This window comes from Elephantulus edwardii, unplaced genomic scaffold, assembly GCF_000299155.1.
Source record: "Elephantulus edwardii isolate Elephantulus edwardi_28Jun2011 unplaced genomic scaffold, EleEdw1.0 scaffold00056, whole genome shotgun sequence".
In the NCBI taxonomy this organism is placed as follows: Eukaryota; Metazoa; Chordata; class Mammalia; order Macroscelidea; family Macroscelididae; genus Elephantulus; species Elephantulus edwardii.
In genome coordinates this window covers 7948096-7973511 of record NW_006399806.1, presented here as the reverse complement: position 1 = coordinate 7973511, position 25416 = coordinate 7948096, and the positions used below count along the sequence as shown (strand labels likewise).

General features: G+C 36.8%; 1 protein-coding gene across 9 annotated transcripts in view; it reads left to right on the top strand.

Moving 5' to 3' along the window:
* Nucleotides 1-24473, top strand: part of YAP1 (Yes-associated protein 1) — a 173233-nt gene extending 148760 nt beyond the window's left edge. For 2 of the 9 annotated variants that reach the window (XM_006887317.1, XM_006887312.1), the window contains 4 exons: nt 3683-3876; nt 18387-18517; nt 22153-22265; nt 23595-23833. In XM_006887317.1, coding sequence (XP_006887379.1) covers nt 3683-3876; nt 18387-18517; nt 22153-22265; nt 23595-23833 — 677 coding nt within the window. Of the gene's footprint in view, nt 1-3682; nt 3877-6319; nt 6368-18386; nt 18518-22152; nt 22266-23594 lie in introns of all 9 variants that reach the window. The other 7 variants (XM_006887310.1, XM_006887311.1, XM_006887314.1 and 4 more) reach the window with 7 other exon arrangements.
* Nucleotides 24474-25416: the final 943 nt, after the last annotated feature.

Here is a 25416-nt window from a genome sequence, read left to right as displayed (position 1 = left end):
ACCCATTGTTAGTCATTGGGCCACCCCATCTTGTGGAGGGTCTCTATGCTGACTTTTCACCTCATAGGGATCCCATTTGCAATAGAAAGTAGCACTGCCCAGGCATACAGCAGCCTCACAATCACTGGAGAGTATTGTTGTAGTCATTCAGTCAGTGCTCCTTTTTGAGAGTCACAGTCCTTTTCACTGCCCCACTACCAAGCATGAGACCCTCCAAGGAATGACTGTTGTTTGTAAATGCCCAAAGTATGTGAAATGAAGCCTCACTATCCTTGCATCTGTGGAGTGTTCTTGGTACACTTCCAAGGCAGATTTGTTTGTTCTTTTAACAGCCCATGTTTTATTAGATAATCATCACCAACATAAATTCTTCTCAGCCAACTCTGATATGCATATTAGGTGATTGAAAATATTATGTCTTGTAGTAGGCACATCTTAGTCCTCAAAGTGACATCTTTGCTCTTTAATCCTGTCTGGTGCATTTCCTTTCTCATACACAGCATTGTCAGGGTTTGAAATCAACTTTTTACTACATTACAGCAGTAACAAATTGTGTAGTAAATCCTTAGCAGAGCTAGTAATGAAAGAATGTGTTTGTTGCTTTTCTGTTCACAGATCATGTGTGTGTACACACTCTGTTGCATAATCCTGAGTATGCTTGTAGATGTGGGTACAAGATCTGGTGATGTAGTCTGTGGAGAATTGCATTGCTGACTCAGAGGTGATTGATAGCAGTTCAAGTCCACCAGCTTCTTCCTAAAAGAAAGATGAGCAGCTGCCCCCTGTGTAATATGCAGCCTCCAGAAAACCACTGGAGGGTCAGCTATAAGTTAATTCTGACTTGATAGCAAGGAGTTTTGCTTTTGATACTTGTAGATGAAACTTAAATTTGTGTATAAATACTATGTCAATAAATTAAGGTCATAACTATACTAGTACGTAAACATACACCGTCTCAGACCTAAAATGTTATCAAAGAAAAACACTTCTTGTATGAAAGTTGATATAAATTAATGTTTTAAATTTATACTTAATAAAGTTACAATTGAATTCATTATCCCCAAGTTTGTGGTTCAATAACAGATCTTTAATATTCTGTAATATTCTATGGTTACAAATTATATAAACCTAAAAGTTACTTGAGATTTAGAATGAAACTTTGAGAAGGGCTTGTGGTAATGATGCCCTTTGAGAAGAAGTAGTCCACACAGCAGACTTTGATTTTTAAAACATAGCAAATTATAATTTGCCTTTTAAAGATGTATTAAAATTGGAAATTCAGTGCTTACTCACAGAGGTGAAGAAGTTGGTAATACTCTTATTTTTTCTTATAGCTGCTCTACCCTCTTCCTCAAGAAACAAAGCCTGTTTTGTTTCTTGCCTGCTTGTGAGGTCCTTGCTACACTCTGAGTGGGTGCGTTGCTGGACTTTGTATGCTCAAGACACTCAGAAGGTGAAGGAAAGGGATGCTTCTCTGGAGATCCCAGCTTCAGTAGATAAACAGTGTTTTTTAATTGGTCATTTAAGAGAGCTCTTTATAAGGAAACTTTGTAGCAGCACTTCTTATATCCATAGGTAACACCATCTAAATCAACACAATAAAAGTACTCCCTGTACTGTCTAAAGAGACATTTTTGTTTTCTAAAATTCTAAAGACAGAATTTTCATGCTATCCTTTCACACATATACACACACCCTTACCCTTTTTTGAGATAAGGAGAGGTTGAAAAAGAGCTTGCAGACAGTTCTTTTAGAAGCCGTATCTGGTTTTAAGATTACTATCTTAGCATTATACTCAAATTAGGAAATTGAGCTTTAGTTTGTTTTTTCTTTTTTCTTATTTTTTTTTTGTGCTTTAGCTTTTAATGAGGAAAATGAGACACTAATTGGAAGAGGAGTCCTGGTAGCAGAGTTCATTGTATGCTGGACTGCTAAACAAAAGAGCACTTTTAATCCACCAGCCACTTTGTGTAAACAGGATGAGCACCTTGGAAACTGGGCAGAGGAGAGTTGTCATATGTTGGAGTTGACTTGAGAGTGGGTTTGAGTGTATGGTGTGGGAAAAGCCAAATCTGGGATAAAAGCAGAACTACATTTAAAAAGGCTTTTGTTGTTCTTCTTGACTTACTTCCCTCTATAAAATACTAATTTATAAACCACAGTTAAGATGTTTAAGCCATTCTTCATAAGAACATTGTTGTTTTTATGTGCTATTAAGTTGAAACCCATACAGAGCTGACCGTTTGTAAATTGTGTGGAAGGAGATTGCCCATCTTTCCCCTGTGGAGCAGCTTGTGGATTCAAACCGTTTGCCTTTGGGTTGCCAGCATAGATCCTAAACTACTAGAATACCATAATTGCCTTGTAAAGACATTATATGAATAATGTTCTCTTAGTTCATAGGTTAATAAGGCTTTTCAGAATAAAATTCAATGAGTATCATATTGACATTTTCTGGTCTGTTAGATACAACACAAAAGATAATTTAAAATGACATGACAAGGATCATTTATTTTAAAAATAACTATAGGTCAGAAAACACAAGGTAGTGAGTAGAAGCAGTGCTAGGAACTTGTCAGGTTTGTGGAGGGGGAGGGTGGCTTAGCTTGTTAATTTTGAAGAAAAGGCACACTGTTTTAGCTGTAATGGCTGTAATTAAAACTGGGATTAGTGTAAGTAATTAGCTTCATGAACAGAACAGAAAAGTTAAAAAATAAATATGAAGGTTTTAGTCTGTGATAGAAAGTAGGGAAAAGATAAACCTGTACCTGAGTGGTATTGTGTATATTGAATAGACATATGGAACAGGATAAAATTAAATCCATTCATTCTATATACTAGGATAAATTCCAAAAGGATCAGGTTGAAATGAAAAAAGAAAAAATGGGGAAAATTCTGGCTACTTACTTAGATTACTACAATAATTAGTCTGGTGTTGAGCCAATGATAAAATTTCACCAGTATAATTCTGCCCATTTCTAATAGTTGTGTTTTACAGATTGAACTGTGAAAAATACATACACATGCTTGCGGGTGCACAAACAATGCCTGCCTGCTGGGGTCACAGTGCCTTGACCATCAAATCAAAAGGCTTTTTTAAACTTACTTGATTTTCTTGGGCAGGCATCATATTTTAATACGTTTACTTTTTGTGGGCAGTGGGGCTGTGAATATTTAAAGGATTGATTGTTTTGATAAGTCTTAATGTTCAGAATGCTTTGACTCATTTGCCTTTTCAAAGTAATTTTGATTTATATAGATTTATTTTTAATAAGCAGTGGATATTTACATCATTCCATCTTTTCAGAAAGTCTTAACACAATCTATTTCCCAGTATGATAATCAACAAAATGTTAGTTGCTTCTTGGATATCCTTCAGTTCCTAACCTCTGCTTATGTAAAATTTCTTTAACCTTTTAAGAAAACTATGCAGTGTAATATGCTTGATATCACTCCTCTACACACACGCGTGTGCACACACACTCTCTCTCTCTCTCTCTCAGCATTCTGTATAACAAAAATAGTAAGAAATTTATCTATTGTCCTAGTAATGATTCTTTTTAGACTTTTCAGTCTTACTATAAAAGCTACATTGAACATCCCATAATTACTTTTTAATCATTGCAATCACCTTTGATCTTTCCTAAATAGTTCTTTAGGACAGATCTTTTGTTTGTTTCAGCAATCAATCAGAGAATTGGTCAGAGCGCTCCACTGAAGCAGCCACCCCCTCTGGCTCCCCAGAGCCCACAGGGAGGAATCATGGGTGGAGGCAACTCCAACCAGCAGCAGCAGATGCGACTACAGCAACTGCAGATGGAGAAAGAGCGACTGCGCCTGAAACAGCAAGAACTGCTTCGGCAGGTGAGGCCACAGGTTAGAAATCAGTCTTCCGCTTTTTGGGGCTTGTTTTGCAATGTGAAATTGGGCATATTTTATTTTCATATTTATTACTTGCACAGCTGTTCTCTAAAATTAGAATGACACAGAAACATGTTCTGCTCCTGCTTTAATTTTTAGATTTTATTATCTGGGATGCAGCTTATAAACCTAAATTCCAAAGAGGTATTTTAACCATTGTTGAATAAGATTTAAGGAAGCAAAGATATTTTCTCAAATGTACTAGAATTAGATAGTTGGATTTCTGAAGATTTCTTTAAAAGTTGTCACATTGAGAAAATAATATTTTGCTTTGAATGAATTCATGTGAGAGATAACATTAATATGATCTTTCCCAAATGTCTAATATTTTCTAGTATTGCTGATTTTAAGATATTTTATTTCAAACAAAACATAAATTATTATCCCAATTTGAAAGATCTCACAGTACCTTAAAATTACCTGCTTGTGATTGTTTTTATGTGTTGGCAAGAGAAGAAACTATAACAGAAAGCTCGAAGCTCTTGATATCCATTTCCAGCAGTTTTCTTCCAGAAAGTGTAATTGGTCTTTTTGATATACAAGAATATGAATATTACATACACATATATATTATTCTTCATCTCTAAATTTTAGTTTTTCTTGTTTCAGAGTGTTAATTGATAAGTTAGATATTGGAGATGTGATCTTGTTACCATAATTTTCCAAATAATATAATTAAACTGATATGTGAGGAGTTTGCAGGGTCTGCAAACACCACGTCATGCACATGTTATTTGGATGAAAATATGGTATAAATGCAATAATTATTAAATATTTATATAATATTTTTTCCAAATAAGTAATTAAAATAAGATGGAAGTTTATAAAGTGAAAGTAAAATCTTTTTCTCTTTTTTGTTTTATTTCTCTGGTTTTAAGCATCTATTAACTGTTTATGAAACTTCCCGATTTAAGTGTATCAATTAAAAACAGAATGTGTGTGCATACCATTTTTTCCCTTCTAAATGGTAGTGTATTAAATGTAAACATGAAAAATATCTACATAACATATAGTCTACATTTCATGTACCAGAATGTGGACATTTAAACGAAGGTTTTGGTTTTCGGTTCCCCTGCCTCCATAGTTTAAAAGCGTCTCCGAAGCATCTGTGGAAAAACGAGGACCTGGTACCTGAAGAAATAAACTAAACCACAGAGTCCTCGACAGACTCACCTTAGAACTGTTTATGCTGTCAGTACTGCGTCAGTGTAATTCTAGTGAGGTTGGCACCAAAAGTGAACCCTGGCAGGGTAAGAGTGTGCCAACCAGTGATGTCAGAAAGCAGTCTTGAAAGAAGTGTTTCTTCACCTACCATAAAAGAGGCAGAGAAGAAAAGCATATTACCAGTTTATTGAACCTCTAATTAACTTTTTAAACAAATTGCAATAAAGAATTTTTTTTTAATTTGGTAAAACTTAACTAGAACAAGGCAGCACGATCAAGAATAAAATTATGTGACTTTTACAAGATATAAAAATATTTAAGGGTATCTTTGACATAGCATGTTTCTGTTGTTTGCTTTTTATTTTGTTTTTACAGAGAACTAGATGTTATACGTAAATTCAGGTCGTAATTTCACATGAGAAAATACTTTCAAAATAAGAATGTTGAATTAAAAGTGCCTCTGTAATGGCTTGTATCAAAGTTCTGTTGTTTTTAAGGCATGTTTTAAAGTCTAGAAATGAGCCATTTGTCATTTTGTTGTATACTTGGATCAGCCTGGTTGCATTTTTCTCATGGGCCAAAAGCTGTTCTTATAAGCACTTCCTTCCAAAGAATTCTTTCTCTTGCTTTTACTCTGGGTGATGGGTCCTGGGCAGAGTAGCTTCACTTTAAAGATAACTACTCCCTTTGCTTCTTCTTTACTACTGTGTTGCTGTTTTCTTGTGTTGAAGTGGATGATCTGCTCTACTCTTATACTAATAGTCTAATATTTTTTTTGTTTGCCTATTTTTTTAGGATTTATTCCTGTGTATGTGCTTTTTTCTCCCCCCTTTTTTTTTTAAAGCAGTCAATTCCAGGTTGTCTTTGGTCTTTTGACCTCCTTTAAGCTTCTTCCATTGACAATTCCTCTCTCATCACTGAAACATCAAGTATATTTTTCCTGCTTCATCTAATACTCTGAAGCAAAGAACCAATCTGACCAGTATCAAATTGTGTTTTAGTCCTGATACTTAAAGGCTTGCTATCCTTCCTTCAATGCTTTAAAACTTGTGAGGTTTTAGTTTTGTTACATGATGACTCCATTGGCTCCTGTCTTCCTCATTCTGCTTTATCTTGGGCTAACTTGGGAATTCTGTGCTATGGCAGTATGACCAGATGCAATTTGTAAGTCAGCCTGCACAGCCAAACCATGTTTGCTAAAGTAATCTTTATCCGTCTTATTTTTTACTCTTAGGCAATGCGGAATATCAATCCCAGCACAGCAAATTCTCCAAAATGTCAGGTAGGCTCTCATATAATATTCTAGTGTTGGAAAAGGAAAAAAAAAGATAATAAATTAGGAAGGAGAGAAATTCATGCTCCAGATTCCCACCCTCATTGAAGATGAGAACAGTGTATAACTTTGAGGAGTCTTTCTCCCAGAAAACTCTTGAGTTAATATTGTTGTTCTCTGAAAAATCACTCTCTGCTCCTCAACCTCTAAGAGCATCTAACATTCATCTTGATTCAGTGAAGATGGTTTTTTTAAAATTCCACATTTTAAATGTATTTTATTTCAGTTGTATATCTTATGAGCCTTAAGGTAATGCCTACGTCTTTGCTGAGTTTAAAACAGTATTTTTAATTATTTATTGCAGTTATTCTTAGTGATGACAAACATAGCAAATTATTTACTTGGTTAAACTGATTCAGGAAATCTTTAAAAGCTACAATAATTCTGGAGGATGAGGGGGAAAAATCTAAAGGGAAAATAACAATCAGAAGAAGAAAGGAGCCGCTTCACCGTTTTTTGTTTGTTTGGTTGGTTTTTTACATTTTTTAACAATTTTATACTTTTAAGTATACAATTGAATGACATTTCTTACATTCACCGTATTGTGCAGCCATCATCACTATCCATTGACAAAAGTGTAAATCACCCCAAATGCAATATCCTTTAATCAATAACTCCCATTTCCTCTTCACTACAGTACCTGGTGACACTCATAGTTTTTTGTCACTACATATTTGTCTTTTCTAATTATATCACTTATTTCACACAGCATGTCTCAACGATTCATCCATTTTTTAGCATGTATTAGAATTTCATTTCCATTTATGACTGTTAGTCTATTGAGAGTATATATACAATGTTTTGTTTATCTCTTCATCTTTGGATGGATTCTTGAGCTATTCCTACCTTTTGGCTGTTGTGAATAGTGTTGTAATGAACACTAGTGTGCATATTTCTTTTGGATTCCCTGCTTTTGAGTCACTGTGTGTATATCTCTAGCAGTGGACTTGTTGGGTCATGAGATAATATTGTCTGGTAAATAGGTCTTGATAGGACAGACTATAGAAGATAACATGATAGAATTTTGCAAGACCAATAACTTACGCATTGCATATGCCTTTTTTCCAATAACCTAACTCTACAAATACAATACAGAGGAATCAAATATAGCCTATCCGTGCAAAGGAAGATGGAGCTTCTTGCTTCATGGTTTGGTTGTTAGGTTGGTTTTTGTTTTTTTTGGTTTTGGTTTTTTGTTTTGTTTTTTTACTTTTATTAGCATTTTCTCTTAATGAACCTCCAGAAAACACATTATGAAGGCATCTTGTTTAGATGCAAAAATTATTGCCGTGTTTCTTTTTAATGGAAAAACCTACGTGTCTTGTGAGAAAGACCCTGTTCTTGGAACCAAAGATACGATGTGTGTTTAGGATCTACAAGATTGAATAGAATTTATTCTGTGGCGTATTGCACCATTAACAAAAAAGCTGTGGATCTCTGGTGGTTCAAAGCCATTAGCAACTCCAGGGGAGAAAACGGGATTGTTTCCTTTTAAAATCTGCAGCCATAGAAACCCGGTGCAGAGCCACTTTGAATTGGAATCTACTTAAATAGCTGTAGGTTTGGTGATTTTCCTTTTGAGAGAATCTTTGTCCTTCTGGTATGCAGAAGTGAACTTGAGACATCTAACATTTATATTGCTTGTAGAAGTGCTGGTAGAATTCTACTTATTTTGGCTACTGTTAACTTGTCCATCAGAGTACTGTATTAATAAAGCTAGATAGTCTTTATAGAGGTCAGTTAACTTAAACTCCTTGCTTATTTATCTCCTTCCTAATAGCCCCAATTGAATAGAAAGACCAAATAAGGAAGTAACTATAACCAGTCATCACTAAAGCAGCAGTATGATGAGCGCTCATTCCACTTTTGTAAAGAACAGTGTGCATAGGATAGGAGCTTTTATAAAGATTCTTTGTAACTAAAAAAACAAGAGAGAGTAAAAAAAGGAGAAACTCAATTATGTGTGCATAGTAAATCAGAATTTATATGTATTTTTATAGATATTTTCTGGATGTTAAGAAAAGGTCATATATTAGATGAAGATGACTTTCAGTAGCTTTTAACAGGATAATCAGAGTTGTTCTAGAAAGGGCTTCTCATTCTCCAAGGACAGGCTGTTTAGTTTAGAAGAAAGATTCATTATTGACATGCTTTGAACTGCTGTTGAGAGTTTTTGGTAGTGTTTTTGCTAATAAAAATTAGTGCAGATATGTCAACAAGCACCATTAAATCCACACTGTTAACTTCTTATGGATTGTATAATCATCTTCTATGATATGTAGGAAGGTACCAGACTTCAGACTGTTCTTAAATTATTAGTTTCCAGAGTTGGCTTAAGTATTTCCAACTTGACTTAACCAGGCATATTTATATTGTATAATCCAATTGTCAAGAAGACAATGATTCTCACCGTTAGGCCAATTGGCAGCACCATGAAAGATGGAGAAGAGATGGAAGTTGTTAACAATTATGGCTCCAGCATCAGGAAATCAAAAGACAAATTGCACTGGGAGAATCTGCTGTCAGGGACCTCTTCAGAGTACTGAAAAGCAATAATGTAAATCTAGAGACTAAGATGCACTCTATCTAGGCCATGGTCTTCACAATTAGGTGCTATGCATCAGATAACTGAACAGTAACTAAGGATGGCAGAAGAAAAATAGATGCAATTGGGTTGTGGTGCTGGAGAAAAGTCTTGAACATACCGTAGACCGCCAAGAAAACAAATCTGTCTGTCTTGGAGAGAGAGAAACCACGTTTCTCCTTGGAGGCTAGGATTTTGAAGCTCTGTCTCACATGCTTTGGGCACATGGCCAGACCGTTCCTTTGAGGAGGACATCATTCTTGGAAGGGTGGAGGGACAGCGCAGAAGAGGAATATTTCAAATGAGATGGACTGACACAGTAACAAGCAATGGGGGTAGGTGTGTCAGAGTCAATGAGTCTAGCTCAGGACAGGGCAAGCTTCAGAGCTGCTGTACATAGGGTCACTATGAGTCCCAGACAACGGCACATAACAGTAACAACAACTACAACAGTAGCTGGTTATGTAAATTCATGTTGCTTTGATGAAGTTAATTGAAAATCCTAGGAGATGTGTGACTCTTGCAATACTGAGATGTAAAATTCGGAATAATTAAGGCACTTATAAAGGCACTAAAGTAACTTCTCTATATTGCATCTAATTATCACCATTATTTTTGAGTATGTGGAATTTTAGAAATTATCTGAATAGAACTTTAAAATTTTTTTAAACTAGAGCGTCTTTGTTTTATGAGTTCAGTGAGCACTTACTACTGTAGATTTCTAGCCATTTTATTATATACCAGGGCTCCTTTATAATTTGAAGAGATCTTTCAGAGAATGGGCTAGGAATACATTTCAACTTATTTTAACGTCTTGTGAGGAAACTCTTTGAGGAAAGCCACTCTTTTGAGTGTGGACGTTTTTGTCTGCTCTTAAAAATGAAAATGTTAATACCTGAGAGTCTTCTAAACCTTGCAGCCTGGCTCACGATCTGTGACCAGTAGCCTTCTCTTTCACTGATTCTCAACCAGACAGTCCTCTATATGTACTCACTTGTCTTGCTGACTTGGTTCTGCTTGTTCACAAGCATTTCCCATAGTGAATACTTCACTTTTCTTACCATCTCTCCTCTAGATGAAGCTTTTCATTTTCTTTGTTAAACTTAGTTTCAAATTCATTCTGAAGTAGACTCAACAGAATTCTTGAAATTATTCAGAAAATAAAAACAAGACTTCTGTATGTAGAATTTTAATTCAGCCAGTGTACTTTGTTCAAAGTAGGAGGCCAAAGGAATGATAATAATTTTACTTCTGAGGAAATAGTTGCTTAGTATTCACAGAAATTGTAGTTCTAAATATTTTCAACTAATGACTCCTTTATGATTGGCATTCCTTTTTTTTCCATTCCTTTTTTTAATTTATTAGTTTTTTGGGTTTTTAAAATTAGTTTTCATGAAAGTTTACAGAGATTTAGACTTTCCAGTCATTCATTGTTGCATTTTTCTCCCTGCCCACCCCAACCCCCCAGATCACTCTTCTTCTTGAAAAGAAAAACTCTTTCATTGTTATGCAGTCCCTCCCCTCCAAGTTTACTCCACTATGCAGCCTTCATTCTGGACTTCTGTAATGACCGGAATACCCATTCATATATCCCTTTTAAACAGCTCTCTCCCTCTTCTGTTTCAATGCTGTATACTTCATTCCTCCCCTCCTTTTCTGTCTTCCCTCAACCCTGTTGTCAGTCCTGTTTTACAACAGTGGTCCTATGTAATAATTGTTCTTTTGTGACTGAGATATTTCACTCAGCATAATGTCCTCCAGGGTCATCCGTTTTGCATAATATTTCATGAGTTCCTTGTTTTTCAAAACAGCGTAGTTATTCCATGACTGACATTCTTGGTGCTTGTACATATGTGTATGCATCAAAGTTGGTCACTGCTTTAATGTGTCTGAAAACCTACAATGTTGTTACTTATGCTATTATGCACCTTTAGCTCCAGTGATGAACAGGTTCATATGTCAGTGGTTGTAGTCATATAGGGTAAAATAATCACTGTTTCAGTTATAAGAAAGCATTTACAAGAATGACTAACAATTCCGAGCTCTGGTCGCCTAGTGGCAAGAAGCTGCACTGCAGTCTGAGAGGTTAGCGGTTCAAATCCACCAGATGCTTTGCTGGAGAAGGAGGAACAAACTCCTCCTGTACCAGTCAAATCTGATTTGACTGTACACACACACAAATAAAAAAAAAAAAAAAAGAATGACTAACAATTCCATATACCCCACTTACTTGGAAATAGCAAAAAACTTGGCTGCTGGAAAAGTAGTTTCAAAATCTCTATTAACACTTACTCTAAGATTATTTCTTTGCAGCCCTAATAGTGAATAATTAAACTATATTTGTGTAAGAATGGGAAAGATTTAATTTCATATGTGCATACTTTTTCTCATTTCCTTTTTTAAATAGGGTCAATAATTTTATTGCTTCGATTATTGACGCTGTTCAAACTTTGGAAAATGGCACAGATATTAGGAACAAAAATGCATTCTAAGTACTGGCTCAGCTTTTTATGAGTTTACAGATAATGGACCAGTTACGTGACTGATGAAGGCTGTATTGTAATATGGAAGAGGAGCTTTGGTGGCGGAGCCCATAACAAGTTGAGCTGCTAACCAAAAGGCTACACAGCTCTAATGGTTCAAATCCACTAGCAGCTTCAAGAAGAAGGATGGGCATTATCCTCCTATTGCAATTTTCAGGCTCAGAAACTGAATGAAGGGCCATCCTGAGTCAGACCTGACTCAACTTTAGTGAGTTTGAGTTGGTTGAGTTACGGAACATGGTGAAACCTGTTTTAACAGCTAGAAGAAACAGTTTTTGTTTTGTTTGAAGAATTTTTTGTATTTATCTTTACATATCAATTGCTGCCACTAAGATACACTTCATGATGTCTATTTTTAAGAATTATTCAGTATTTCTAAATTTGAGCATTTATTTCTAGAACTAACCTTCTTGAGTAAATTGATTAAAAGTACTTTCTTTGAGAATTTTGACCCGTAGTTAAAAAGGTAACCAATGACACTGAACAATTTGTATGGAAATTGCTAAATGAGAGCCTAATTTACTCTGTAAAACCTACACTGAAAAAAATAGCCAAAAAAGTACCAATTGAGTGGCATATGATAAAAAAATTACTATATTCTTAAATAGCTCTTTATTTGTTAAAGACAGAATGGCTTTAAGAAAATAATTTCTTAGAAAAATTTTACTTGCCAGCTCCATCCTCAAGTTATCATTCTTATGTCCATTTTCTCATGTATTATGAACTATAATTGTTTGACCCAGTTCCATTAAAAGAGGAGGGGGGAAATTGTTGCTGCTTTAAAGACGTTGATGCTAGTTGGAGGGGAACTCAATACTATGTATTAGGAACATAAACCAGCTTTCTCCTTCCTCCATTCTTAACCTCTGACTTTCGAGCTCACATGTCTAAAAACAGGAATCTCTACTCACATATAAATATGTGCCCACAAAAATAATTTTAAAGTTTAGGAAAGCAAGTCTGAGACATGAGATGGAAACTTGGGTATGCATCCTGTTCTGTGCTTTATCTAGTCTGATACTGAAGAAGCATGAAGATGGAGTCAAATGGTTTAAAAAGTGTTCCACCTATAGAGGCCTGCTTCCTCAGGGGAACAGAAAAATCTTGGTTCCTTTATAAGCTTATCATTCCTGATATTTACAAGTAAAGTATTGAAGTTGTGACTTGGTAGGTGAAACTAGGGCACTCTGGTGGCCTAGTGGTAAGAAACTACACTGTGATTCCAAAGACATGTGCAGTTCAAATCCACCAGCTCAACAGAAGGATGGATGATCTTCTCCTGTGCTATTTACTATCTGAAAGGTGTCAAACTGCTGGGGAGTCAGCCATGGGTGGGTTCCAACTCACCTGTATACAACAACAACATATGAAACCAGAGCATTTCAAACTGGAATACTAAAAATTTGTTTCAGAAATGTGTAGACTTTTTAACTAGACACTTGGGAAAAACTAAACTGGAAAAGTATGAAATGCAGTTACTTAAATTCATTGAAAAGTATATCCCACATGAAAACTTTCTCCATTATAATGCATTTAGAAGTAAGCCTACCTGAACACAGCTCACCTGAGTTGGGGGAGGGGAAAGAAAGTAAATATTTACACAACAACAACAAAACCCTTACATTGCTCCAGAGCCTTGGTGGCAGAGTGTTGGACTGCTAACCTAAATATCAACCAGTCACTCCATAGGAGAAAAATGAGTAGTCTCCTCCCATAAACAATTACTGCTTCTGAAACCCAGTGTTGTTTGAGTTGGAATCAACTCCAGAACAGTGAGTTTGGGTTTTGGTATTTTGTTGCTGTTGTTGTTTTTAAAATATATCTATAAGGAGCACTGGTAGCCTAGTGGCAAGATACTGCACTGCAATCCCCAAAATATATCTATATACTGAAATAATTTTATCAAAACAAATTATGGATGAGTATGAGCATATTTTGCAATCAGATAAATCCCTGGAAATAAGCCTAGGTACATAATTTGTCTACAAAAGCTGGTTTTTGTTGACACATGTCATGTGGAAAGTTGTATCTGTCTCCAAGGTTTTTAGTTACTTTATCTTGAATACGCTTAAAATTAGAATGCTGAGCTAAAAATAAATGTTTTAAGCTTCCCCCCCCCCGAGGTAGAATAAATAGTTTGACAGACTTTCAAAAATGGAAAGTAAGCAAGTTAAAGAAAATTCAGCCAAAACTTAATCATGCTTCTGTTTTGTATTTCAAAGTTCAAATAGTTCTTTGTGTATTTGACTTTTTTAAATTAAGCAAGTATTTTTAGCTCATTTTCTTTTGTAATAAAACAAAAATGTAGTGGCTTTCCCATTGAGCTAGTAAATCTTTTCTAATCTGGGATATATTTGGAGTCAATGTTATCTGCTCTCTAAGTAAAACTAACGATCTCAGCATGTTCCAAAGAGAACTTTACAGTGTGATTCCTAAAAGAAGTTGCCTACTCTATGTTGCCCAGCCATAATTAGCTCCTTATACCTATTTCTCTCCTCTCATTTAAATAGTAATGTCATTTCCTATAGCATTAAAAGCAAACCAACAAAAACTACTTAACATCTATATAAAAAATCAATACATTGCTACTATAAAAGTATAATGATTGTATACCAAAGAAAGAATTTTTCTTCTGCTTTTCAAAGACAGGAGCTAACTGGTGGGGGAGGGCTGGGCAGGGAGAAAATGCAACAATGAATGAATGGAAATCCAAAATCTCTGTAAATGTTCATTAAAAGAAGTAAAGAATAATGAGAAAGACAAAGGCAATAAAAGTGACTTGTCTGGATCTATTTAGAACCTTAATGAATTTTAAAATATTTTTGGTAACTAAGCAAAATATTGGCCACCCCTTATCCCAGTCATGACTTAAGATCTTAGAGAGGTCTTAGTAGTCCTAGTAGAAGGAACTCAAAGATCAGATGATCAAAGATCATTGGCATTCAGAAAGACAAGACACTGTTGAGTCAGAATCGACTCATAGCAGACCTTCCAGTTGGTTTTCAGAGACAATAAATTGCACTGGAGAAAACTGCCCATCTTTCTTTCATGGAGAAGCTGGTGGATTCAAACCACGAGCCATTTGTTAGGCAGCATAACTCCTTTAACACAAAGCCACAGTGTATTAGGAGACAAGCAATTTTGAATAATAGACTCTGGAGCCATGTTCCAGAATTCTTCATAGGTAAAATGGAGCGGCTAAATAGAGAACTAAATGCAATTAGATCCTGGAGGGTAAGTGGTTTTGATTTACTTGAAAGGTGGGTATAAACTGTTCGGGTGTTCTGATTGTGTTAGCAATCAAGTGTAAGCTGATTGGCTGTTTCTGATTTCATTTACAAACAGCTGTTGGTGGGAAGTTTCTTGTTTAGACATAATGGATCTGGTGGGTGGGCATTTGTAATTAAAAGTTGGTTGGGCCCTCAGGCTATTAATTTTGTTTGAAGAGAACATTGTTCTAAGTGGTGCAACACTTGTCAGTTTGCTGTACTGAGATAATTTGGGATTGCTGTGATACTGAAATTTGTGCCACTGGTGTGTCAAATGCCATAAGGGTTTCCCATGTGCACAGGGCTTTGATGGAGCTTCCTTATTAAGACAGATTAGGAAGCAGGATGGGCCATGTGCTTCCTAAATAACAGGACTTTGAAAACCCTACAAACACTGAAGACAGAGAATAATTATAGTAGTGTAGTGGTAGAGCCCAGTGTTAAGTACAAGTAACATTAATTCGTATGTAGCTTTTCAGAATATAGATTTGCTAAACCTCTAGGTAAATTCAAAATATATCAGAATATATCAAATCCTTCGTTTTTTAGAGGGGGGTGGGGGTGGGGGTGGTGGTATGTCCCGTCGAGTCGCTTGAGACTCATAGCAACCCTATGTACAACAGCCCTAAACCCTGCTCTCTCCTCTGCCAATTGCATTGCCTCTGACACACCCATCCCAGTTTCCCCAGTCACTGAATCAATCCACCTCATAGAGGGTCTTCCCCTCCTACACCGTCCCGCCACCCTCCCAAGCATGATGTCCCTCTCCAAGGACCTATCCCTCCTTACAACATGTCCATAGTATGTCACACTAAGCCCCAGAATCCTTGCCTCCAAGGAGCAGCCTGGTTTAACCCTCTCCAGAATGAATCTGTTTGTTTTCTTGGCAGTCCATGGTACAATACTCTTCTCCAGCACCACAGCTCAAAGGCATCTATTCTCCTTCTGTCCTCCCTAGTCATTGTCCAACTCTCTGATGCATAACAAGTGATTGCAAAGACCATGGCCTGTATCAGACGCACCTTAGTCTCCAGAGTGACACCATTGTTCTTCAGTACCCTGGAGAGGTCCCTAACAGCAGACTTGCCCATCGCAATACGTTTTTTTATTTCCTGGCTGCTGGTGCCAAGAGTGTTGACCGTGGAGTAGAAAAGGAATTTTAGTGAAGTACAATTACTAAAATAGTAAATTTGTGATAGTAACATGCTAGTACATCTTACTATTGATCATTGAGTTAACTTTTACTTTAGCAACCTTGTAGAACAGAGCAGAACTTCTCCATAGGATTTCCTCAGCTGTGATATTTACAGTAGTGAATTCTTTCTGTTAGCAGCTGTGGACTTAAGCACTTCACCACTTGTATACTGTGTGTCACAACCAACTCATAACTGACTCTCAGGCTAAAACCATCAGAGCTCCTTACTATACCACTCAAGTTTCAACCATGTAGAATTATAGTGTTATAGTCAAAGGTATAATTACTACTTCTGTGCTTGTGGTTTTATTTTTAGAGTTGAGAATTTCCTTCAATTTCTTTTAGAGGCTGGTGAAAATAAGGTTTCAGTTAAGGTGTAAATTTATTTTCTTGTCCAAGTTATAAGCCCACTGAATTCTGTAATGATTACAAAGCTCTAACCATAAACTACATATTAAAAAATTTTGAGATGCATGCAATGGTTTTTTTTATCAAGTAGACACTACACTGTGATGTGTTTAAAAATCTTATATTAAAGATGTTTGGTGTCTTCAGGTTTTTCCTTACATCTAGAGAAATACGCTATGTACTGAGACAAAAATTTGACCCAACAGATGTTCCAATTCACATATAAATTCCACATGACAATAGAATGTGTTTGTAATCAGGGAACTGACTGCATAAGAAGAAGGCATAAGCATAAGTTCACGTAAGAGAGAACTCATGATTACAGGTAGTACAGAGCCACTGCCCAGGAAGCTGGTGTTAACTGTGGTGGTGGGAGTGAAGTGGGATAGAGGTGGAGGGAATATGCCTTGGGTGAGCAACCTTCACTCCAGAAGGCTCCTGCAGAGGCAGTGACCTCTGTGAAGGTAAGTGATATTTCAAGTCACAGGATAGAAGTAGGGGGATAGGAGTATGAAGCTCTATTGTTGTTATGTGCCTTTGAGTCGCTTGCGATTCATAGTGACTCTGTGTACAAGAGCCCTAAAACCCTTCTCTATCCTGTGCCAAACTCACCGTCTCCGACACACTTTACTCCCACCAACCCACTCACAGAATCGATCCATCTCATTGAGGGTCTTCCTCTCCTGCGCCATCCCTCCACTCTCCCAAACCTGATGTCCCTCTCCAAGGATTGGTCCCTCCTTGCAGCATGCCCAAAGTATATCAGACAAAGCTTCAGAATTTTTGACTCCAAAGAGTAGCCCTGCTTCACCCTCTCTGGGACAAACCTGTTTGTTCTCCTAGCAGTCCATGGTATATTCAACACTCTTCTCAAGGCACAGCTCAAAGACATCCATTCTCTTTCTATCATCCATAGTCACTATCCAACTCTCTGATGCGTAGCACAAAATTGCAAAGACTATAGTCCCGGATCAGGTGCACCTTAGTCTCCAGCCTGACATCATTGCTCTTCAGTACTCTGGAGAGGTTCCTGACAGCTGACTTTCCCAGTGCAATTAGTCTCTTGATTTTCTGGCTGCTGGTACCAAGAGAAGCTCTATAGAGAGTGTTTACAAGAACTATAGAGGCACAGTGGAAATTGTTGGGAGGGATGGGTATAACAAAAGAGGAAAAACAGTAGTGTGAAAGTGTCAGAAGTCCATCAGAGAAAGAGGAACTGGCCTGCAGATCCTAGGCAAATACATAGAAGTCTGGGATATGTGGAAGACTCTTAAGGCGAGTCATCTGGAACTATCAGGGTGTAGCAGCTGTAGCTTTTACTCTTGTTTCCAGGTAGGATCTTGAGAAATTTTTGTCCCCTTTTTTAGATGTCATTGTTATGGTGGAAAGCTCTCCTAGGTTCATATTTTCCTGCTAACGTCAACTTCTTTTATTTTGTTTAATTCTTCCATCTTAGAGGATAGAGCATACTCTCTCCAACTCAAGATGGGGAATTATAAACTTTAAGACACTTGATAGAGTATAAAACAATATTCTGGGAGAGGTAATTGGTGTCTTCAAGTAAATCAACAAATGTTTTTCTTCTTTGTTTACTGATGCTAAACAGACAGTTTGACAAGTAAAAAGAAGAAAAATTGTTTTAAATTCTTGTTACAAACCAGATACCATTCTACCACACAGGTGAATTTGTGAGTCTGATAAGTCAGGATAATAACAAAATGAAACTAAATAGTAAATAAAGTACATATTCTTGATTAATACAACTAAACTTTTCATTCATGTCATTTTTAGTTAGTTGAAAATGAGGATGGAACTTTATTTCCCTGCTCAGAGTAATGTTTTAACTTTAAAATTACTTTTAATATTTGCTTTATATGTACTCAGTTACCTGAATATACATTTATTTTGTTAATCATACATCTCTTCATTGGTTCACTAATTTTTTCTGTTAATTTTTGGGTTTTTGTAGGAATTAGCCCTCCGTAGCCAGTTACCAACTTTGGAACAGGATGGAGGGACTCAGAATCCAGTATCTTCTCCTGGGATGTCGCAGGAACTGAGAACAATGACGACCAACAGCTCAGATCCCTTCCTCAACAGGTTGGTCAGAAGTCACTGTTGACTTCTATATCTATAGAGTATCTATAGATGATCCCAGCTTTAAGATCATCTTGCTGAGTACTTTTAATAGGCTGTCTGTTAATATCTGTGTGGGCCAAAACCCATACCTGTAAATGAATCTCTCCTTAAATGGCAAGTGCAATAAAAGTTGAGGATTAAAAGCAGTCTCCTGTAAGAGGAAGTGAGCTGTTCAGACTTGCAGAGGGGATACTTACTCAAAGTCACAGCCTGTTTGCTTCTGCTCATACTGTTGACTAACAGTTATTTAAAATTACAGAATCATGAAGGGACATGTGGATGCCTTTCTGTGAAAGCAAATGAACCATATCCAGAATCACTTAGAACTGTATTGTGAAGCTCATTGGAAGGAGTTTTCCACATAGGTGTTCAGGCTGGGAGGTTTTGCTGAAGCAGTGCATAAGACTTTACGTTCTTAAGGGATCTATTCAAGGAGAGAAAATGTACCGTTTTACTTCTTTCAAGAAAGGCATTAAGATTAATTACAATATTTGAAACTAGCATAGCTTAGAATGCTTTCGTCTGAGTTAGCACAAAACTTGGGTTTTAAGCAAATTTAAAAAATATATTGTCTAGAATGTTATGCTGAAAATGGTCCAGGTTGAGACAGGTCATATAATTTGCCTAAAAACCATTTATAATTAAGATTTTATTAAAACTGTTTGTTCTAGGTTGTAAAGATGTTTCTGTTTTTAAAAATTATTAAAAAATACTTCTTAGGCACATAACAACAACAACTTGGGTTTTGTACTTTGTTTTTTCATAACTAACTTTATTTTTAAGTATTTTTATTAAAGAAAACTGTTCTGAAGGAAAAAAAAGAAAATGGTTCTGCTACCATTCTGCCACCATTTCATTTCTGTTCTCACCAGTTGAATCAAAAGCTTTATGGTTCTAAAACAAATATTTTATCTTTATAAAAAATAATTAGTATATTAGAATTTTGTATTATTTGCCCCATTGCAACACCCCCATGATACATCTTCAAGGATATGAACATGTACGGCTAAGCACAATTAATAACAGTGCATCTAAATTCCAAAATCAATCTCCATAATAGTCTATGTGTTTCCTACTGCCAAAGGGGCCCTTTAGAGTAGTGAGAGAAGATCTTCACCCTGAAACCCACAGCGTCCCTTTTCAGCAGGAAGTAGCTAAGAGAATACGCCATCCCCTTTCCCTTATGAATCAGGGTGAAGTTTCTCTCAGGGAGGAGTGATAGGGAATGGCAAAGGACACACTGACAAAGGAGATTAAACAGAACTGGCTTTGACAAGCACTGTGGCAATTGGACAATTAAAACAGACATTCGGAGGGCGGGGGAAGAAGAACAATCTGGGGAAGAGGGTAGAGAGAATGGTACAGCAATGAAGGAATGAAAACCCAAAATCCCTGTAAATGTTCATTAATACTAATAAAATTTAAAAAAAAAAAAGATTAATTTTGGGGACCTAATAGAGAACTTTAATTTTGAAGGTTTTCTTAAATGTATTTAAGTTTATGTGTTGTGTTTTTTTCTTCTGACGTAACAAAGGTTAATGTTGTTCCAGAAATTAGATAGGCTTATACAGCATTGAAGTTCTGAACTTCAGCTGAGGCCATTGCAAGAATCTTTTTTCACAAGGGAAATTTTAGATCAGTGGATTTCTATTAATTCTCTTTCATTATGTATTTTATTATATTCTTACGGTATGTATTACTCCAAGGGTAATATGTATGTTAGGTATGTATTATTTATATTACCTATATACTTAAGTATATATGTTGTTGTTTAATGCCGTCGAGTCGTAGACAACTCATAGTGACCCTATGAATGAACAGCCTGAGCACTGTTTGTACAAAGAGTTTCCGGAGGCAAGCCATTTCGGAAGTGGATGCCGCTCCTGCTTCCAGGCTTGATTTAGTTGGGAAGCTCAAATGATAAAGGTAAACTGTTCAGGAAAAAATATAGATGGCATATCCTTCTGGCAGTAGAATAACTAGTGTATAGGGGTGCAAGGGCATGGGATGGGAGCAGAGGGGTAAGGGTGGGCAGGGGGGATATCATAGGGTCATAGATTTGATGGATTGAGGGAGGGGGTAAAGGAAATGGGAAATATTGGCAAGAACCTGAAAAGACAGGGTAATGGTAGGCATAATTCAGTGGGGATTTTCTAAAACACAATGTATGGGAATGATTGTATGAAACAGTGTAAATGAAGGAAATTGTGAAACACTATATGAATTTTGTATGCAAACCAATATCAAGTAAAAATGGAGGGGGCTGCAAAACTAAGTTGAGAATGAGACAGCACTTGGAGATTTTGGGAGGAGGTGAGAGGGAGATTACAGAGTGGCAGATAGTGTACTGTTGCTGCTGTTCACCTCTGTCCTCAGAATCCAGTGTAGCAGATATTCAATAAATGTTTATCATGTGATAGTAGCTACAGGAGATGCAATTCTCCACGAAGTGGTTCTCAATCTGGGAAATAACCCATGTGCTTCCCTCTACTTTGTAATGAATGCTGCAAAACTCTATAAATTCTTCTGTGTGTGCTTGCCATGTGCCCCATGATTGGCAGTGGAAATAGAGTGATGACTCAGACCGCGCCCTTGGCTTTCCACATCAGGGCTAGCAAAATAATAAGAGATACATCTGAGGCTTTTTCTGACAAAGCTTCATAGGAATGGTCTCCAAGGCAGGTGTGATTTTTTTTTTTTGTGGGTTTTTCTTTCTTTTATTTTTTTCTTTTTTTTTTAACTCTGTGAGACCTGAATCTTTTCAAAATGAGAAACATTAGAGCAAACCAATGATTGCGTGAGAGAGTGAGGAGAGGTGGCGAGACAAGGCAAACGCATTGAGTAACTTAGGAAGGAAATTTGGGGTGCTGAAAAGTTGTTACAGCTTTTAATTTTTTATTTTTTTTTTTTTTTAACTTTTGGGGTAAGTTGTTTCAAAATGGCCAGTTTGAGAAAAGTTAAAGTTCCTATTTAAGGGATCCTTCTTATGATGAGGTATATGCTTCTACTTCCCCACCATCATCCCAAATAAAAGCAAGGACTTCTTATCATTGGTGACTCATCTGTTTTGGCCCAGTCCAAAAAGAAACTTCCTTTTATGTTTTAGGATTTTTTTTCCCTTGGCTTATGCTTTCTGCAGCAGAGGTAGGAATTTAACATAAGTCTAGCTAGTGCAGGCCTGCCTCACCACCCACCTGGAGCTTGGTTTTGACCTCTGTCTTTGCTACCACCACCTGGAGAATTGAAGCCTTAGAGCAAGTAAGCTTTGAGGATCCCACCAGATATAATTGGTATTACAGAGTGATTTCTTTCTGTAAGCTTGAAAAACTAATCAGGTGTACCAAGGTGACATTTTCCCCCAACCCGTACTGCCACGAAGGCCAAAACCTAAGGAGAGATCTTTGCCTCTTAAAACTACCAGCCTCAGTTAGGATCAGCTTGTCTGTTTCACTTCACAGCACATGGGCAAGGTTGGACCCTGAAAAAGGATGCGTGTTTAACACTGCTGGGGGAAATATCTTTTTCATGTTGTTGGTGTTCATTTTATCTTGAATTGGTTTTTCTCAGTTCTGTATTATTACTCTGATTCTGTGTAGTGGTACCTATCACTCTCGGGATGAGAGTACAGACAGTGGACTGAGCATGAGCAGCTACAGTGTTCCCCGGACCCCAGATGACTTCCTGAATAGTGTGGATGAGATGGATACAGGTTGGTGTTCTTAATTCCTGACCCTCTGTGAGAAACGGTCTAATAAGTCGTTGTTAACAAAGATGATTAAAAAGAACATCGTACAACTTAAAATTGAGCCAGCACTATTTCTGTATGGCAGTTTATAATTTCTTTTCTCAGTTTTTAATGTCATAAATGTCTTAGCTCTATTTGAAAAGTAAAACTGATATATGGCTTATATTAGCATTGAGTTAATTAAACAGTATTGAGTTAATTACTAATTAAGAGCTATATTCTTGCTTTTGGAAAGAGATTTCTTTATGTGATTGAGTGCTTGCCTCTCTTGTCTCTTTGGACTTTGGAGGTTTTATGGTGCCATAAGCCAGATGTGGAAGACTAATTGATCTACTACTCTGCTGTCTTAGAGGAGCAAAGGAATACTTGCCTTGCAGGTGTAAGGAGCCATTTCCCCTGTAGCTTACCTGATGACCCTGGCTTTGAAACCCTGCCAGAGAGCACAAATTGGCTGGGGAGATGGAGCCATTCTCTAGATAGCTAGTCCTTTAATTGTCATTTTTTCTTCTGACAGTGTCTGGCAAGTCTTTTGTGACTGAGCTCATCTACCTCATGACTTTGATACTTCCCCTCAGCTTATCTAAATTTTAATCAGCCCTAGGAGCCACTTCAAATCCATCCCTTTCACAAAATCTTTCTGTACTCACTGATCTCTCTCTCCTGAAAACCCCTCCAGCACTTAATGGCTTATGTTGGGTTTTTTCTGAAAGTACACTCCATTGAAGTTCTGTAAAATGTTAATGTTGTCTGTACAAAAAAGCTTTTGTGGTAGATGAGAGTTGAAATACATTTCTGGGAGACTGGTTTTGTTTATTATGAATATGAATCTACAAGAGTAGAAAAGAATGCTTTATTTATCCAGTTCTCTTACTTTATTTTAGTGTTTCACCAAAATCTACTTAAGGGTAAGACTAGTCTGTGTCATTGAGTTCTACATTTATCTTGTGGTGGTACAGGTCTGCTTTCTCCTTTGGTGCAAGGGACTTGTTCTTTCTGCCTTGCTGCAAGTAAGTTTCCAGAGGATCTTTATTTTCTTTCATGACCCACTCACTGCAGCATGTGATAATAAGTGATCAAACTGTTGGTTGAAAATCTGGATAAATGCTGAAGCAAAAGTAAAGTTGGTTGGGTTATTTATTTTAAATCTCTCAATTGTTTGCCTTAAACTTTGGACATTAATTCAGGTGGTTGGCCAGAAGTGCCTTTCTTTCTTCATGTATTTCTCTGTATTTATGTGATACAGCTCAGACATTTGTCTTTCAAGTAGACGTCATCTCTCTCTGTTCCAACTAGGTGATACTATCAACCAAAGCACCCTGCCCTCGCAGCAGAACCGTTTCCCAGACTACCTTGAAGCCATTCCTGGGACAAATGTGGACCTTGGAACACTGGAAGGAGATGGAATGAACATAGAAGGAGAGGAGCTGATGCCAAGTCTTCAAGAAGCTTTGAGTTCTGACATCCTTAATGACATGGAATCTGTTTTGGCTGCCACCAAGCTCGATAAAGAAAGCTTTCTTACATGGTTATAGAGCGCTCAGATAGATGGAATTCTAAAACCTGTGAAGGATCTAAAGAGATAAGACATATACCTGACATTTCCAAAAAAAGCAGTTGCAATCTTCTGGCTCATGCAAAAAAAGAGATGAACAAACGTCCAGCAAGATTCTTTCATCTACTATTTTGCTTTTTTCTTGCGCATTGCTGCTGTTAATATATTGCTGACCTCTTTCACAGTTGGCTCTAAAGAATCAAACAAAACCAAACCTTTTTTGTTTCTTTTGTTATTGTAACTACTGTTAATTTTAGGGGCTGGGGAAAAGTGAGCCTGTTTGGATGATGGATGCCATTCCTTTTGCCCAGTTAGATGTTCAGTGATCATTTTAACTAAGTATTTGGACTTGGAAGTCAAATGCTTCATGTTATAGCATTTAGTTTGTTCAAGCAATTGTTTCTTCAGCTGCCTTTGGTCAGTGGAAAAACATGACTTACTGGTCTGACAAGCCAAAAATGTATCTGATGTTAAGTACTTAATGTTGATTTGAAGAGATAGCTGAAGACTCTTTTTACTGTCAGTGTTTCTCCCCTCCTTGTAGTGCTATCCTTAGTCACATAGTGACCGTGATTATATTTTAGGAGCTCATACAGCATGAAACATTTTCCATAGAAATATATTAATTATTTGCCATATACTCTAGTGTAGATCTTGTGTTTTTGTTTTTGGTGTTTTGTTGCTATTGTTTGTGTTTTGTTGTGGTTTTTTTTGTTTGTTTGTTTGCTGGTTTATCAGAACTTCAGCAAATTACCTTTGTAGTGAATTTGTTTATAGTATAGCTTGGGGAGATTATTAGAGTTCTTTTGGTGAAACCTACTTCCCCCTCCTTCATTTTTTACTATCTTATTTAAATCTTAATTATCTGCTCTCTCTATATATACCCAACACACTTATAATGCTTATGATAGTGTGATTACAAAGTATATCATTTCTTTTGTTTTAGGTTTTCCTACCTTTCAGTTTATTTTAAAGCAATAGCTCTGAATGTATGCGTTCAGAAGACATGGCAAGTTGTTTATATTTCAGATAGTTTACATATGGTTGGGGCAGTCTGCAGGTGTTTAAGATAGTTAGTGTTCTAGAAAAGGTTATTTTTATGAATTTTGCTTAGAGAAGTACCACGTACCCTCTGGGCATACTAAATATTATCTGATGAATTTGAAAAAACAAAAATGGCCTTATTTTCTCTTAGTCCCTTGGACAACTTTTTCCCCCGCACTCCTCCTTTGGACAACTTTTAAGTCTCTTTCTTTTTTTTTTTTATTTTTTTTTATTATTATTATTTTTGTGTGAGTGGTAATCAAATCAGATCTGACTGGTACAGGAGGAGATTGTCCCTCCTTGTCCCTCCTTCCCCAGCAGAGCATCTGGTGGATTCGAACCATGCGCCTCTGGGATTGTAGTTGCAGCTCCTTCCCACTAGGCCACCAGAGCTCCCCTAACTTTTAAGTCTTGATGAGAAGTTATTAAGTAAGCTCATACCTTCCTGAGCGTTGGGAGTAAAGTCTAGCACTAGTTTTCATTTGTAATGAACACATTAAAGACTAGATTGAAAAACTG